Below are 14,592 nucleotides of genomic sequence, written 5' to 3'. Positions count from 1 at the left end.
AAAATAAAGCAAGAGCCTTCTTGAGAAAGAATTCATCTTGATGCTGCTATGAAGGTATTTCATAGATGTGCTTAATAACATCTACATTCCCCTGAATTTATATAAAAGAGGTTATGCTCCATAACATGGGTGGGGCTCATTCAAGCAGTTGAAAGGCCTCAAGAGCAAAACTGGGGTTTCCATGGGGAACAAATTCTCCCTGTAGACTGCAGCCTCAGCTCCTGCCCGAGATTTTCCAGGCTTCTGGCCTGCCCTGCAGATTTTGGGGCTTGCCAATTTCCAAAATCAGGTAACCAGTCCCTTGAATTAAGTCTAATTCATGTATATATCCTACTGGTTGTTTTTTGGTGAACCCCAAGTGATACAACTTTCTTTCCCAAATACCTCATCACCATTTTATTATAAATTTTGTTGTTTGCTGAAATATTTTATTTAGTTAATTTTATCACTTTTGGATAGTTAACAATTCAATAAGTAAAGTTTACAGTGAAAAGGGTCGCTCCTGGGAACCCTGTCCCCCAATTACCTAGTTCCACTCCACCCACGTTACCACATTCTGTGCATCTTCAGAGATACCTATCATATACAAGCAAATATGAATATACATCTATATTTTTTCTTCCTATACATAAGTTGTAACATAGCACACAGTTTCACACCATGCTTTTTCTTCTGAACATTATGTTTGGGAGATCATTCCATCTCAGTACCCAAAGTCTTCTTCGTTCTTTTTTCCATTGGGCAAATGTAGAAATTTCTTTAACCAACCCTCTATGATTAGGGTGAACATATAATCTATCTAAAGTGGGACCCTTCAGAGTTGAAAGGAGCACTAATAATTACACCGAGAACAGCAGGTATAAAATGGCATTGTTACAAAAAAAAAAAACAGGTCACCTCATCTATGATGGATACTTGTTTCCAATCCTTTAATGTTATTAAATTGCAATGACTATAAGTATATACTTTTCACACATCCATATGCATCGGTAACATGAATATCTAGAAGTGGAATTGTGGGCTTTTGTGTCAATCTGACTCAACATGGGGTGCCCAAATTAAATATTTTGTCTCTGTGGGTTCTCTTTCTCTGGAGAATCCTAATACATTGGGTAAAAGGTTATGTGCACTTGAGATTGGTAGAGATTGCCAAGTTGTCCTATTTAGAAGGATATAACAATTCACACTTCCATCAGTAGGGCATAAAGAATGTCTGTGCTAATTTTTTTTTTTTTTTTTTGCAGTACGCGGGCTTCTCACTGTTGTGGCCTCTCCCGTTGCGGAGCACAGGCTCCGGACGCACAGGCTCAGCAGCCATGGCTCACAGGCCCAGCCGCTCCGCGGCATGTGGGATCTTCCCGGACCGGGGCGCGAACCAGTGTCCCCTGCATCGGCAGGCGGACTCTCAACCACTGCGCCACCAGGGAAGCCCTGTGATTTTTTAATAAACCTTTCCCAATTGACTTATGATGTCATCTTCACAATGTTTTAACTCCTCATATGTATGTACTAAAGTCTGTTTCTGGGTTGTTCTGTTCTACTGATCTGTCTAGTTGTGCACCTGATGTAGTTTTACACTATCCTTTAAAAATAATCTATTTTTATATTACCTTTTCAAAAATTCCTTAGAAGTTTCAACTTATTTTTCTGGATGAACTAAAGAATAATTTAACTATTATACCCCTTAAAATAGAAATTTTAATAGTAGCAGTGTTGTTCACCATGCAAAGGTTAAATATCTCCATTTATTAGTTCTCTTTCCTGTGGTGGGTATGAATGTATGTAGGTATACATATAAAATTACCAGTAATTACAATTTTGGTCACCTCATTTATAAAAGACTTTCTTGCTTCATGCATCACTGCATTGGCAAAAACTTCCTGGACACTGTTAAATAATAATCTGGATAATGGGAATTCTAGATTTTAATGGATGTGTCTAATGCTTCATTAGGTTATAACAATTAACTATTTATAGCATGCTGCAGGTAAAACATATCTCCTGCCTCTATTTCTTTGTAAAGGCTGTTGTTCTTGCCCAATTTAAATGCCCCATTCTGTGTTTTCTATAGCATCCTGTGCACAGCTTCATCACAGCACTTCCTATACCTGTTCCGTTTACTAAGCTGTACATTCTTTAAAGATAGGTACCACAATTTAGTCTCATATTTGTAGAGGATGGGAGAAGAGAGGGAAGGAGGGAGGAAGAAAGGAAGGCAAGAAGGAGGAGGCAGACACAGTGCCCGGCTGATCTTACTGTACAACTTGAGAGACTGCATTCGTACACGTCATGTAAAATGCACTCCTGGAGCAGAGAAATATGATGTACACTGTGCTCCTTAGAATTCTGCAATGTGGTAGCGCTAGTGAATGGCGCACAGTAGGTGCTCAATGCCAGGTACCAGTGACAAACTCTGATTGTCAAAGATCCTAGGAGGAAATTAACAACCTTGAATGGACTGCATTCCTGAAAATGAAAAGCACATGCTAGAACTGTGATACCAATTTCAGAGATTAAATTAGGCTCATGGATGAGGTTTATTTTCCAACTCACAGTTTATGTTAGGTAAAACGGTCTCCAAACCAGATGTGAAACAGTCACTTATTCGTGTGGCTGAAAGAGTGAATTAAGTTAATTATAGTCTTTAAACGTTTGAAAATAGTCTGGGGGGAAAAAACCTACATAGTGCTCAAACTGTACTTCTAAAAATACTATTTTATTTATACTCATGTATGAAAAAAAAGGGCTATACTACCATGTTTACATACATACCAATATTGGAAACAATTCAATAATGAATCACATCTAAATTTTATAAAGAATACACAAACATTAAAAAACACTGATTGGTTACAGAAAGCAGAGTGGAAGAAAAAAACATTAGCTATCATTTTCATTTCCATTAAAGAGCAGCACCCTCTGAGAAGAATCAAATCAGTTAGTAATACTCACCTATACTGCAAAATAATATATACAAAGGAAAGTTAGTGATTGTACTGATTCTATTACTTTTACTAAGCCATTTTATCTTCCTCTCAATGCAAATAAAATAATATGAAGAAAAATATGTCCTCACTATTCACAATAAAAAGAGTCTGCTTCATTCTGCAGGCCTGGCATATTGTACAATAGGGAGCACTTCATGGCTCAAGTGGATCAAAGTATCATTTTGATTCTGAGCCACTGAATAGAATCTCATGCATATTTGGTGACTGGACTAACTCCATAGGAGCTGTGATAGATTGAACCATTTCTGTGGAATCCCCAGATCTCACAAATAAGAAAAGGCCCTACACAAGAAAAGATAAGAATCAATCTGTCCGTAAATTCTATCTATAGGCTCTTTCTCTAGTGTAAGGTGGAAAAAGGGGCCCTTTCTTGAGTACATGGATACAAGTGTTGTTGTGGTCTAAAGATTGCTGGATTGATACTGTCTGATATAATGAAGATAAGGTATACACAGAAACCACTGCCAGATTAAGAAACTTCCACAACTTGTCTCAATTCTTCAAATAATGGAGCAAGTTCCTTTTCTAGGCTGACAATTAGTCCTAAAACAAAGGGATTAAGAAAATTTGAACATTAGAAAAATGTTTATCAAAATGTATAATACTAAAAAAGTAAGTGAGACATAGTTCATTCTCCATTACTACAACATACTTAAAACAAAATATTGTAATTCTAAATAATCAAAAACCCATATTCATTATGAAGTTTATTTTTATCATCTATTAACATAAATAAATGAAAATATTTATATGTATTAGAAGATGTAAAATGAATTACATATGTGCTATAATTTTGTTAGTTTTGAAAGGAAAACTTTAATTTATACCTTATTATTTCAAAATCTGCACTGATTCAGGAATAATACACATGATTTTTACTAAAAAAAGGTATACTTTTTTCCTGAGCCAATTTTAATGAACTTTATCAAGATAGGTAGATAGCAAAGGAATAATCAAATATTTATTATATAAATTCAATAAAGCTAAGATATAAATGGGTATTTCAAATGAAAAGAATAATTTTAAAGATGCTTGGTAGGAGTATAAAACATACACTGAAAGAAACAAACTAGTCTAGAAATTAGCTTCTCCTTAGTTTACCAGAGTAGAAGGCTATATATATCTTAAATACTGCTTGTTTTATGCTCAAATAAAGATCTTCCTCTGTCTCACAGAGCATTAAAAGCATCTGGGATTCTCAAGGAAATGTTCTAAGTATCAATACTAAAATACAGTTCTGCACATTATCATAATTTATAACAACTGATGATTTTATCACATGACTGATTTATCAGAACTGAGGTTTAATATACTTAAAATATTGACACCACTCCCATCCTATACAATTTATAAAGTGTTTTCACATATGATATTTTATAGCTTCAGAACATTTAGAAATGGAAGAGACCCAATAGATTATCAAATCTAAACCCCTCATTTTAAAGATGAGGAATCTAAATACAGGCTTCAGTGACATAGCTGGAAACAAAGCAGGCTCAAAGAGCTTGGAAAGAGAAAAAACAGAAAAGGAATGCATAACAGTTCTAACAGTGGTGAAAGCTGAAGGAGACAGACCTTAAAAAAATTCCACTTTAACCAAAAGAGGAAAAAAATTACAATTCAACTGAATACTGTCATTATTTTACATGAAAATAGACAGTGAAGGCTACTGGATACAATGAGATCTTACTATCCTCTTTAGAAAGTACAGCTTCCCAGTGTTCGTCCTCAAATTCTTCCACCCTAAAGAAGAATGAGTATATTCATCCTAGTCACACTCTTTAAATTCTCAATCACATTCATCTTGCCCACTATTGTTCAACATTTTATAGATTGGTCTATATGGAACTGAACTCATCCTTGATGGTTTTTACGTGTTCTGTTTGGTTATCTTCTCTACTCTTCTTTGTTTTCTTAAACTGTTGTAACGTGAGCAAGATACAGCATTCAAGAGGTGAAGATAACATTTAGTTTTCCTTTCTATCTTAAACGATCACTTACCTATGTATACACTGTCTCATTTGAACTAAAAAATAAGCGCACAAGATCGAGAAAGCAGACATTAGCTCCATTACACAGATATGAAAAACACAGTTCAGAGAAGTTACACTTCCAGAGATCAAGGAACAGATGGTAGACTGGGCCATGAATTTAGGTTTTCTTACTCTAAATCTGCTATTCCTATCATATTAGACTGCTCAGATATGGTATTATAAAGAATTAAAAGCCGTATTAAAACACACCTGTATTAGCATTGCTGCTGGCTATGAAACTCACCACCAAAGGTAAACGATTGAATTGAACCACCTAAAAAGAGAACAAGATCTAAATAATATGTTACATAGTGAAAAGATAGTGTAATTCAGATGAAATATCTTAATCTTCCAAAAAACTTTAAATGGTCAATGTGTAAGATACTAGCCTAACATCATGGTATTACATCATGAAAACATGCAACAGTGAAAATAAGTATTTCCATAAAACAGGCTTACTGATTATCTCCTAGAGACATTAATACCACTTAGCCTGGAAAGTTTTAAGGTGGGGCTGTGTCTTCATCTTTTTTTATCTTCTAAAGCCCTGCAGAGTGTCAATTACATAATAGGGTCTCAATAAATATTTGATAAGCAAATAGGTCAAAGCAGTATTTCTCAGTCATTCAAGTGGTTATAACTTAATGATCTTCTGCCTCCTCTGAACCACTATAATTTAAATTAATTTAAATTTAAATTAACTTTGAATCAACTATCTTTTTAAAAAATTTAGCTTCAACCTAACCCTTATTGGCTAAATTAAAGGTCAGATGGGCTGGTTATCTCTTGCCTAAAAGACATTAAAATATATAACTTTTAAATTAAAAAATGTCACTTATGTACCATCAGTAGTACATGACATACTCTGGGAAACATTGTTCTAAAGTAGAAGTGATTAATTTATTCTAAAGAAGAAAATCCAGCTGGAGGTCAAGAGATATGTAGCAACTAATTTCTTTCCCACAAATAATAACCTCACTTATTTTATATATTTCAAACCAAATGAAGGAATTAGTAGTGATAACAAATTTAAATAACTTATCATTTGACTTTCAAGGAAAATTCTGCATCTGTCACCACCACAATTAAAAAAGTGTGGGGCTTCCCTGGTGGTGCAGTGGTTGAGAGTCCGCCTGCCGATGCAGGGGACACGGGTTCGGGCCCTGGTCTGGGAAGATCCCACATGCCGCGGAGCAACTGGGCCCGTGGGCCACAACTACTGAGCCTGCGCGTCTGGAGCTTGTGCTCCGCAAGGGGAGAGGTCTCAACAGTGAGAGGCCCGCGCACCGCCATGAAGAGTGGCCCCTGCTCGCCGCAACTAGAGAAAGCCCACGCGCAGAAACGAGGACCCAACACAGCCAAAAATAAATAAATAATTAATTAATTTAAAAAAAAAAAGTGTGTCATTTGAGAAATCACAGTTGTTAAATAAGCTAAGGGCACCATCTACTGGAGGTAATAGTGACCTGACTTACCCTTTTTAGGATAACATATACTTTACTACTAAATCTTCTAATCTAGTTTTCTATATTAATTAATTCCTGAAATGTGAAAAAAATTACTACAGTTTAACATAACCAATTTGAAGGTTAAGATTTTATAATTCCATCCCCTTCGAAACTAAAATTTAGAATTATAAAACAAACTACTTTATACAGAAGACATAATAATAGTTGAAATCATCAGCAAACCATTTGATAATTATGAACTTACCTGGTAGGTGTTATAGTAACAGATGATACTCTTATTTTTTGAAAGTCCAAGCTTGCTCCCTTGGTCTGTTGCAAGGGCAAAAGTAGACAAGAAACCAGGTCTCAAAGCATGCTCTGGAGCATTATCATTGGCCACTGGAAATATAAATGATTTAAGTAAAAATTATGCAGGAAATATGGTAGGGAAAAGATCTAGAGCACTTTTTTTTAACATAAACCTGTAAAAAATGGAGCACAATGGTTATGCTTCACAATACAGAAAATCGTATTACTAATTGGGTCTAATCAATTTAGGTGGGAAAAACCACTCAGCCAGAAGTTAAGTGATCATATCTAAGGGAAGAAATGCTGGTTCTCACAATTTTTTAAAATTTTCAAATGAATACTAATTGTTTCCATTTTCTTAATATCTAACTTAAAACACAGATTATGATTATCAGTACAATTAATAAATTGAATGTTTTGGTTAACTGAGAGCAAAGCTAGAATAGTAAAAAAAAAAAAAGCTTCAAAAACCTTTGCTCTTATAAAACCCACAGAAGTATCTTTTGTAGATGATAATAATTCTACAACTGGCCATGTGTTTTAAGTTTCTTTCACTCATGAAAAGGTCTAAGTGGAGTTAGTTGTACCAGTAAGTGCTGAGCTTAAGGGCTTTTAACACAGCGATCCTCAGAAAGAACATGAGAACTGGAAAATCTCTGAGATTACTTTCTTCAAAGCCCTCATTACAGAACTGAGAAAAGGTAAGTGACTTGCCCATGGCTACCTATGTTCTATGCTGGGTTAGAAAGCACACTGGATCACACATCAGGAGATGATGGGTTCTTTGCCTATCTTGTCACTGACGCATGTGCAACTTTGGACTGACAATGTATTCTTTGTGCTTGACCATTTTCATTTATAAAATGAAAGAACTAAATTAGCTAATTTCTAAACTTTCTTTCAATTCTAAAGTCTGAAATTATCTGACATATATGATAACCCCAGGTGGAAAATAAATTGTAAACAAAATATGCAGAACATTATTTACTCTTTCTGTGACATATATACTTTAAAAATAAGGTAAAACTCAGGCAAAAAGAAATCCTTTTCTTTCCTTTTTTTTTTCTTCCTTAGGTTAACCAGTTCTTCTTTAGGCAAAAATTATTGTTAGATTCTGGTAAACTAAAGTAATTGTGCAGTTAAAAGTTTTTCAAAATCTTACTTCCAGTAAGGAAGCAGAACAAGAAAGAGTAAACAAAACAATAAATTTATGTTAATTCAAATGTATGGATGTTTATCCTAAAACTACTAGCAATACTGATAAAAAACATATATTGGGGGAGTCTGTGTGTATAATATATCTAGCTGCATATATGCCCCCTCTCATCACTTAGATTTACTAATCGTTTACATAAAATGTCTTTAATGGGAAACTGGGTTTGTGATGAATCCATGCTTAAACTCTGGACGATATCGTGATACATTTGATATATAATAAGTTACTTAAGATTCCAACCCAGCCTTCAACACACAAAAGCAAACATTTCCTCCCAAACTAAGACCATCTCCTGAATGTATTGAAATGGGTTATTTTATGCTTGCCTTCTATATTACTCAGATATAAATACATTTTTATTCAAAAGCAAACAGGACACTGGCATGTAATTGCTCCATTTTACCTTTAATGACAGGCACTCCATCTCTATCTGACACAACAATAGCATGGAGCCCCTCAACACTAGAAAGAAAACAAAAAGTTAAAATATTATAAAACATTTTCTCAAAATACGTACCTTCAAAGTCATAATGGTAATTTTCATGTATTATTTCTGAAAAACCATGGGAACTCAATTATTGATATAAGCTCCTATAACATGTTTGCCAAAACTCTTCCACCATAACAAGCAAAAAGAGACACAGTTGCCTTCACACAACTTATAATCTAAAAGGAGAGCAGCTATCATTCAGATCACCTCATGCAAATATAAAACTACAACTTGGGAAGTGCCATTAAGAGATATGTGGGGATACGTAAGCCTATAAAAGGGGGGTTGATTCAGACAGGTGGGTCAGGGAAGGCTTCCTTGAGGAAGTGGTATCTCAGCTGAGATGCTATGGTACTAAGAAAAGAGGGGCAGAAAGATCATTGTAAGCTGAGGGAACAGGACAGAAAGAATGGAGGTCATACAGCAATCCTTTCAGCCACGCCTACACAAAAAGTAAGCAGAATGGTTAAGTCTACAGCTGTGAAGTTAGAAAGACCTGGTTTCCAGTTCAGAGTCTGGTGCTTACTGTTTAAGCTACCTTGCGTCAGTTAAAAAACCTCTAAGTCTCAGTTAATCTGAAAATGGGGATAAGTGTACTTATTTGGCTACTGTGAAATTTAAAAAATAATGCATGTAAAGCAGAGGGTGGGTGGTACATAATTAACATTCAAAAATATTAATTAACATCAATGTTGTCACCTGTGCACACTGAGAATGACATAATTTATCCACGCAGTTTAAATACTAAATTATTAGTGAGAATCCCTAGAGCACAAAAATGTTGAAAATTATAATGGGGAAACATCCTCAAACTTTCATCATTTACAAAGGACCTATAGCCCCTTAAGTATAACACAAAGCCTACAGTCCTGTAACTACAGGCACACCTCATTTTACTGGGCTGCACTTTACTGAGCTTTGATAACCCTGCACCGAGCAGGTCTATGGGCACCATTTTCCCAACAGTATGTGCTCACTTTGTGCTTCTGTGTCACATTTTGATAATTCTCACAGTATTTCAAACTTTTTCATTATTACCATATTTGCTATGGTTATCTGTGATAAATGATCTTTGATGTTACTATTGTAATTATTTTGGGGTGCCACAAACCATGTCCATACAAGATGGTGAACTTATCTGATGAATGTTGTGTATTGTGACTGCTCCACTGACTGGCGGCTTCCCCACCTCTCTCCCTATTCCCTGTGACATAACAATATCGAAATTAGGCCAGTTAGTAACCCTACAATAGCCTCTAAGTGTTATAGGGAAAGGAAGAGTCACACATCTCTCATTTAAGTCAAAATCTAGAAATTTGATAATTAAAACTGCTTTGGACAGTTCCAGCTTGGATGGTCATTTTTATGGCCCTGCCCTACTGTGCACAGCTGAGGCTACTGGTACGGCTGATCATTAGGTTGAGAACAGAATCGGCAGCTTGTCTTTACAGTTGCCAGTACTAGGAGGGAGACAGTAAAAATGAATCTAAGTATCATATTAACATAAAGTCAATGGTGACAAATAACACTTCAGTAGTGATTTCTTTCTGAGTAGAGAAGAATATAGATAAATCAAAACTAGAAGATAATACTAATTTCAAGTGCTCTGTAATCAGAGTAAAGGCACAAGCCTAGGCAAACCACACAAACCAATTTAGGCAAAAATCCAAACAAGTGTTTTTTTTTTTTCTTTCCCCACCTATGTAAATTGACATCTAAAACCTTTTTAACATCAAACAGATTCGGAGAATAAGAAATAAAAAAAAAAAAAAGGATCTCACTACATATTCTGCTATACTAATTCAAAGGTTATTCAATTCTTCTGGAATGTGAGAATGGATGTCTCAATATATTCCTCTCTTTCAAGCCCTTAACTCTAAGGTATCATTTTACATTAAACTAAATGTGAATTTTAATTCAACTAAAGTGACAAAGTCCTTTGAATCAGTAAAATACCTAAAAGGAAGTCACTGTCCTCAACACAAGAGCCTAATTTACAAAATGGTACATCAAATGGACTGTGGGCAGGTGGAAGAAAGCCTTGTGATTTTTCCAAGTATGAGCTGCTAAGTCTAGCATTTTCCGGTTATGTAGACTCAGCAATTAGGTCTTACAAGCAATGTGAAAAATAAAGGCAAATTCTTAGGGTTTTTTCCCCTTGAAATTACTCCAACTACGTCAAAGTATAATCCAGTAAATCGCTATGAAAGAACTCTAAAGTGGCAAGAAATCTGGGTTCTAGCCCTCTGGCATTCACTAGCTGTTTAACCTCAGACAAGTCATGTAACTTCTCTAAGCGCTCATGTTGTTTATCTGCAAACTCAAAGCACATCACTTGTGCTACATAAGATTATGTTAGGTATTTGAAAGTGCTGAATAATAGCATAATACACATATATTAGTCTAAGATAAACAGAAACAAAATACTACATAAAATTAACATATGTTAAGCAGAATTTATTTACTAACAAATTAGTAATTTTTTACCTTGGTAATTTTTTGTACAGGAATCGTTTTAGGTCCTGAAAGAGAATATAAAAAATCGTATTATAATAATGCCTTGTACTGGTTCTCTAGACACCGTCCTATCCACATCTCAGGTAACTTAAGTATTCATTCATAACCATTCTTGCTTGTGTTCTTTCTCTTTCTGATTTTGATGCTTTAACTAGCTGTGTGATTTCCAACAAGTTAACTAACCTTTTTCTCTAAGCCTCAGTTTCATTATTTGTTGAGTAGGGATAATTATAGAACCTACCTCATAAGATTGTTATTGAACTTTATTGATACGATGCATGTAAAGTGATTAGCATATCCAGAAGTGGAAACACAAATACATATTAGCAGTAATATTAGATCATACTTTTCATACTATTGTACATCTTCTTGTTGCTAACTTTGTGTTCACTTGAGAATATATTATGAACATCTTTCTATATCCACAGACTTTCTAACATCACTTTAACAGTCTTGGGTAAGTTGACAAGCTTCTCTGAAACTCAGTTTCCTTGCATGGCTAAAGACAAACCACAATGTGTGTCAAGTGTTTAGCATGGAACACAATTACGACTAAAGAAACAGAAGACTACATTGTCTCATTACACTCTCTCATCTGGGAGTTTCATTGACAATCCCGGCATCAATCATGAGCTCTACATAGGTAAATCAGACTGATTTGGCTCCTTAATCCCTACTATTCTCCAAACCTGGACGTTCACTTTATTTCATGTTATCACCATCAGCTTACCTTTGCACACACTATCACAAAGCTCAACTCATCACTTTTCATCCGAAATCCAGATTTCCCCAATCTCTTCTTGTTTCCACTAATGGCACTACCAATCCCTGTTACTTACTCAGCTTTGAAACATAAAGTAATATTTAACCCAAAACTCACATGTATCACTTTAAAAATCACTTGTGAAGCCAAATGTTTTTAAACTGATGTTCTTCTCTCCTTTCCAAATGATGTTACAGTTTAGGTTCAGTTTACTGTTTATGACTTACACTGGCCTCCCAATTGGTATGACGGTCTACCATTTCTACCCCACACATTTCTACACAATGCCAATAATCGTATTATTCTCCTTCTCTAAATCTATAGTTGCAGTGATTCTCAACCCTGGCTATGGAAAACACCTGGAGAGCATAAAAATAACTCTGATGCCTGGTTTGGAGGGGCTCCCCACATGATTCCCTGTGCAGCCAAGATCAAGAATCAATGTTTGAATGGCTCTCCACTGTTTACCAAATTATGTACAAATTCTGTAGACATCTGAGGCTCCCTACAATATGGTCTACAACTAATTTTACAGTCCTGCTTCCTACCACTCCCTCATACACTTCCTCAGCCGCAGCTGAAATGGATTATTCACAGCTCCTCCACATACATCTTTTCCTTTCCTATCTCTAACTTTGCTTATGCTATTCATTCTACTAGTAATACCTTCTCGGCCTTTAAAAAAAAAAATTGCTACTCATCATTTAGAGCTAATCTCAACCACCAAATACTCCAAACCAGCTTTCCTGATAAAGACAAACCGAGGCAATCCCTCTCTCCTTTGAATTTTTACACAATAATGTATGCACATGTATGATCACTTGCTTACTATACTTTTTTTTTTTAACTTTAGAAACCCTTAAGGAAAGAAATCATACCTTAGTCATCTTTATTTCTCTCACAGCCCTTACTACAGCAATCTTTTCAAGGGAGATGCTGAAAAGAATTTAGTGATTTGATTATGCCTGGAGAATAAGGCCTCAAAAATATAATGGAAGACACCCAAAAATGGAGTGATAAAGGCATAAAAAGTTGCTAACTGTTGAAAAACAATCTTGCAACCTAAACAGAAAAATCCGATTCATATTGCTGTTGAATGACCATTTAGTGTGCTGGTTAAGAGCACGGGCTCTGGAGCCAGTCTGCCTGGGTTGCTATCTTGACTCCACAACTTCCTAGTTGTGTAACCTGAGGAAGTCACTTGATCTTTCTGTGCCTTAGCACCCTCATCTATAACACAGGGATAATAATAATAGTGCCTACCTCATAAAAGTTACTGTAAGAATTAAATGAGTGTATGTTCAAGGTTCCAAAGAATGTTTAGCATGTATGTCAGCAAAATAATAGTATGTAAACTATAAACAAACACAGACGTTAACAGTATTAATCACCTGCTGTTTCTAGGAGTGAAGTTCTCTAAATTTAGAATTTTGCTTGTATTGCTGTGCTAAAGAGGTGTTGGTTATAAATCATCTGCAATTGCTACAATAAGCTCAGAGAGACGTAACACTTACTGGAAAAAGATTCAGAGCAACAAACCATCATTTAGAAATCGAAATGGTAGATATGCAGAGCTTCTCTCATGCCCGCAGAACTGGGGCGTGGGAAAAAAAAAAATCTTCTCAACCTCAGGCACCTTAGAGTCCTCCAAGCCCATTCCAGGCAGAAACTCGGGACCCCGCAAACTACTCAAATTAATCTCTCACTTCGGATCCTAGAGAAAATAATGAAGTGGAGGGAAGCGCTAAAACGAAACAAATTTGTACTTGGGAAGCGCTACCTCTCCCCGCCCTCTCTCTCCTTCCTCTTGTGTAAACTCACATCCGCCATGATGAACCCCTTCCTCTCGCAGGATCAGTCTCCACGCCTGAAAAAGAAACTCCTGATGACTCTCCTCTCACCACTTCCTCGCCCTCCCCACCTCCAACCCAATACGCGGGGTCAGCTTTCCTCAGGGTCAGACAAGGATCCGCGACTCCAGGGCTCGTGACAAGGAGGCTGAAGGCACTCGGAGTTTCCACATACCCAGACGGGTAACCGAGAGATGCCTGACCTCAGCCCACTTCACCCTCTCACACCCAAAACTCAGGCCTAAAGGGGAGGCGAAAGGGGCGTCCTCTCTTCCGTCTCACCGCCCGCGCCACCTGCGGGCCCAAGCCTAACACGGGGCAAACTGGCTCCAGTTACCTGGGTTTCTGGGCTGCCCGGTTCCCTGAGCTGTCACTTCAGACGACAGCTACTGACACAGGTTCCTCCAAAAGCCGCTGTCACGTGATTTGTAACCGCCTCCGTGCTCCAGGAAGCACTTCCCAGACCTCCGACCCCGGGGACGCCGGATTTCCGGGGAGGTGCTTCGGCAAAAGGGAGCGCGCAGCCGCGCGACGCGCCCAGCCCGACCCCTGCCCCCCAACCCAGGGGCTGCTTCCTGCGCCTGCACAGAGACCCGGACGTCGCGACCTCGGCTGTCGGATCGAGATTCCTAAGAGATCGCTGAGCCGTGAAGACCCCTGGAAAACGCAAGCAAGAAGACGTTTTTGTTTGGAGAGGGTGGAAAAATCTCATTCGTTTTTTTAGGGCCCGTTATCTTAAAACCTCTTCTTGTAGATGGAGAAATTTGAAGGGGTGCTGTTACACGCTGAACAGCAAACACCAGATTGCCCGTGATTAGAAGTCCCAGGTCCATAGGTTTCTGACCCCAATTTACTAGTCTCTTTTGGCTTTCCCATGGGTGCTACCCACGTACTGTGACTCAAGGCCCTGTCTAGATTGAATCGAGGATCCATGAGCTTTCTGGAGATGAGTTATGTG

At 37.0% G+C, this 14,592-nt stretch overlaps 1 protein-coding gene across 8 annotated transcripts in view; it reads right to left on the bottom strand.

Moving 5' to 3' along the window:
• Positions 1 to 14,096, bottom strand: part of LAMTOR3 (late endosomal/lysosomal adaptor, MAPK and MTOR activator 3) — an 82,967-nt gene extending 68,871 nt beyond the window's left edge. The window contains exons 1-8 of one of the 8 annotated variants that reach the window (XM_073805571.1): positions 13,972 to 14,008; positions 13,606 to 13,651; positions 12,663 to 12,720; positions 10,992 to 11,026; positions 8,418 to 8,476; positions 6,755 to 6,888; positions 5,252 to 5,315; positions 2,554 to 2,613 (exon numbers count right to left, since the gene is read on the bottom strand). In XM_073805571.1, coding sequence (XP_073661672.1) covers positions 2,554 to 2,613; positions 5,252 to 5,315; positions 6,755 to 6,888; positions 8,418 to 8,476; positions 10,992 to 11,026; positions 12,663 to 12,671 — 361 coding nt within the window. In that variant the 5' untranslated portion in view covers positions 12,672 to 12,720; positions 13,606 to 13,651; positions 13,972 to 14,008. Of the gene's footprint in view, positions 1 to 2,256; positions 2,614 to 2,695; positions 3,552 to 4,698; positions 4,752 to 5,251; positions 5,316 to 6,754; positions 6,889 to 8,417; positions 8,477 to 10,991; positions 11,027 to 12,662; positions 12,721 to 13,605; positions 13,652 to 13,971 lie in introns of those variants that run through there. The other 7 variants (XM_033857374.2, XR_004526762.2, XM_073805570.1 and 4 more) reach the window with 7 other exon arrangements.
• Positions 14,097 to 14,592: the final 496 nt, after the last annotated feature.

The sequence above is a fragment of the Tursiops truncatus genome, chromosome 5 (genome assembly GCF_011762595.2).
Source record: "Tursiops truncatus isolate mTurTru1 chromosome 5, mTurTru1.mat.Y, whole genome shotgun sequence".
NCBI classification, from domain to species: Eukaryota; Metazoa; Chordata; class Mammalia; order Artiodactyla; family Delphinidae; genus Tursiops; species Tursiops truncatus.
This window is presented reverse-complemented; position numbering and strand designations above follow the sequence as displayed.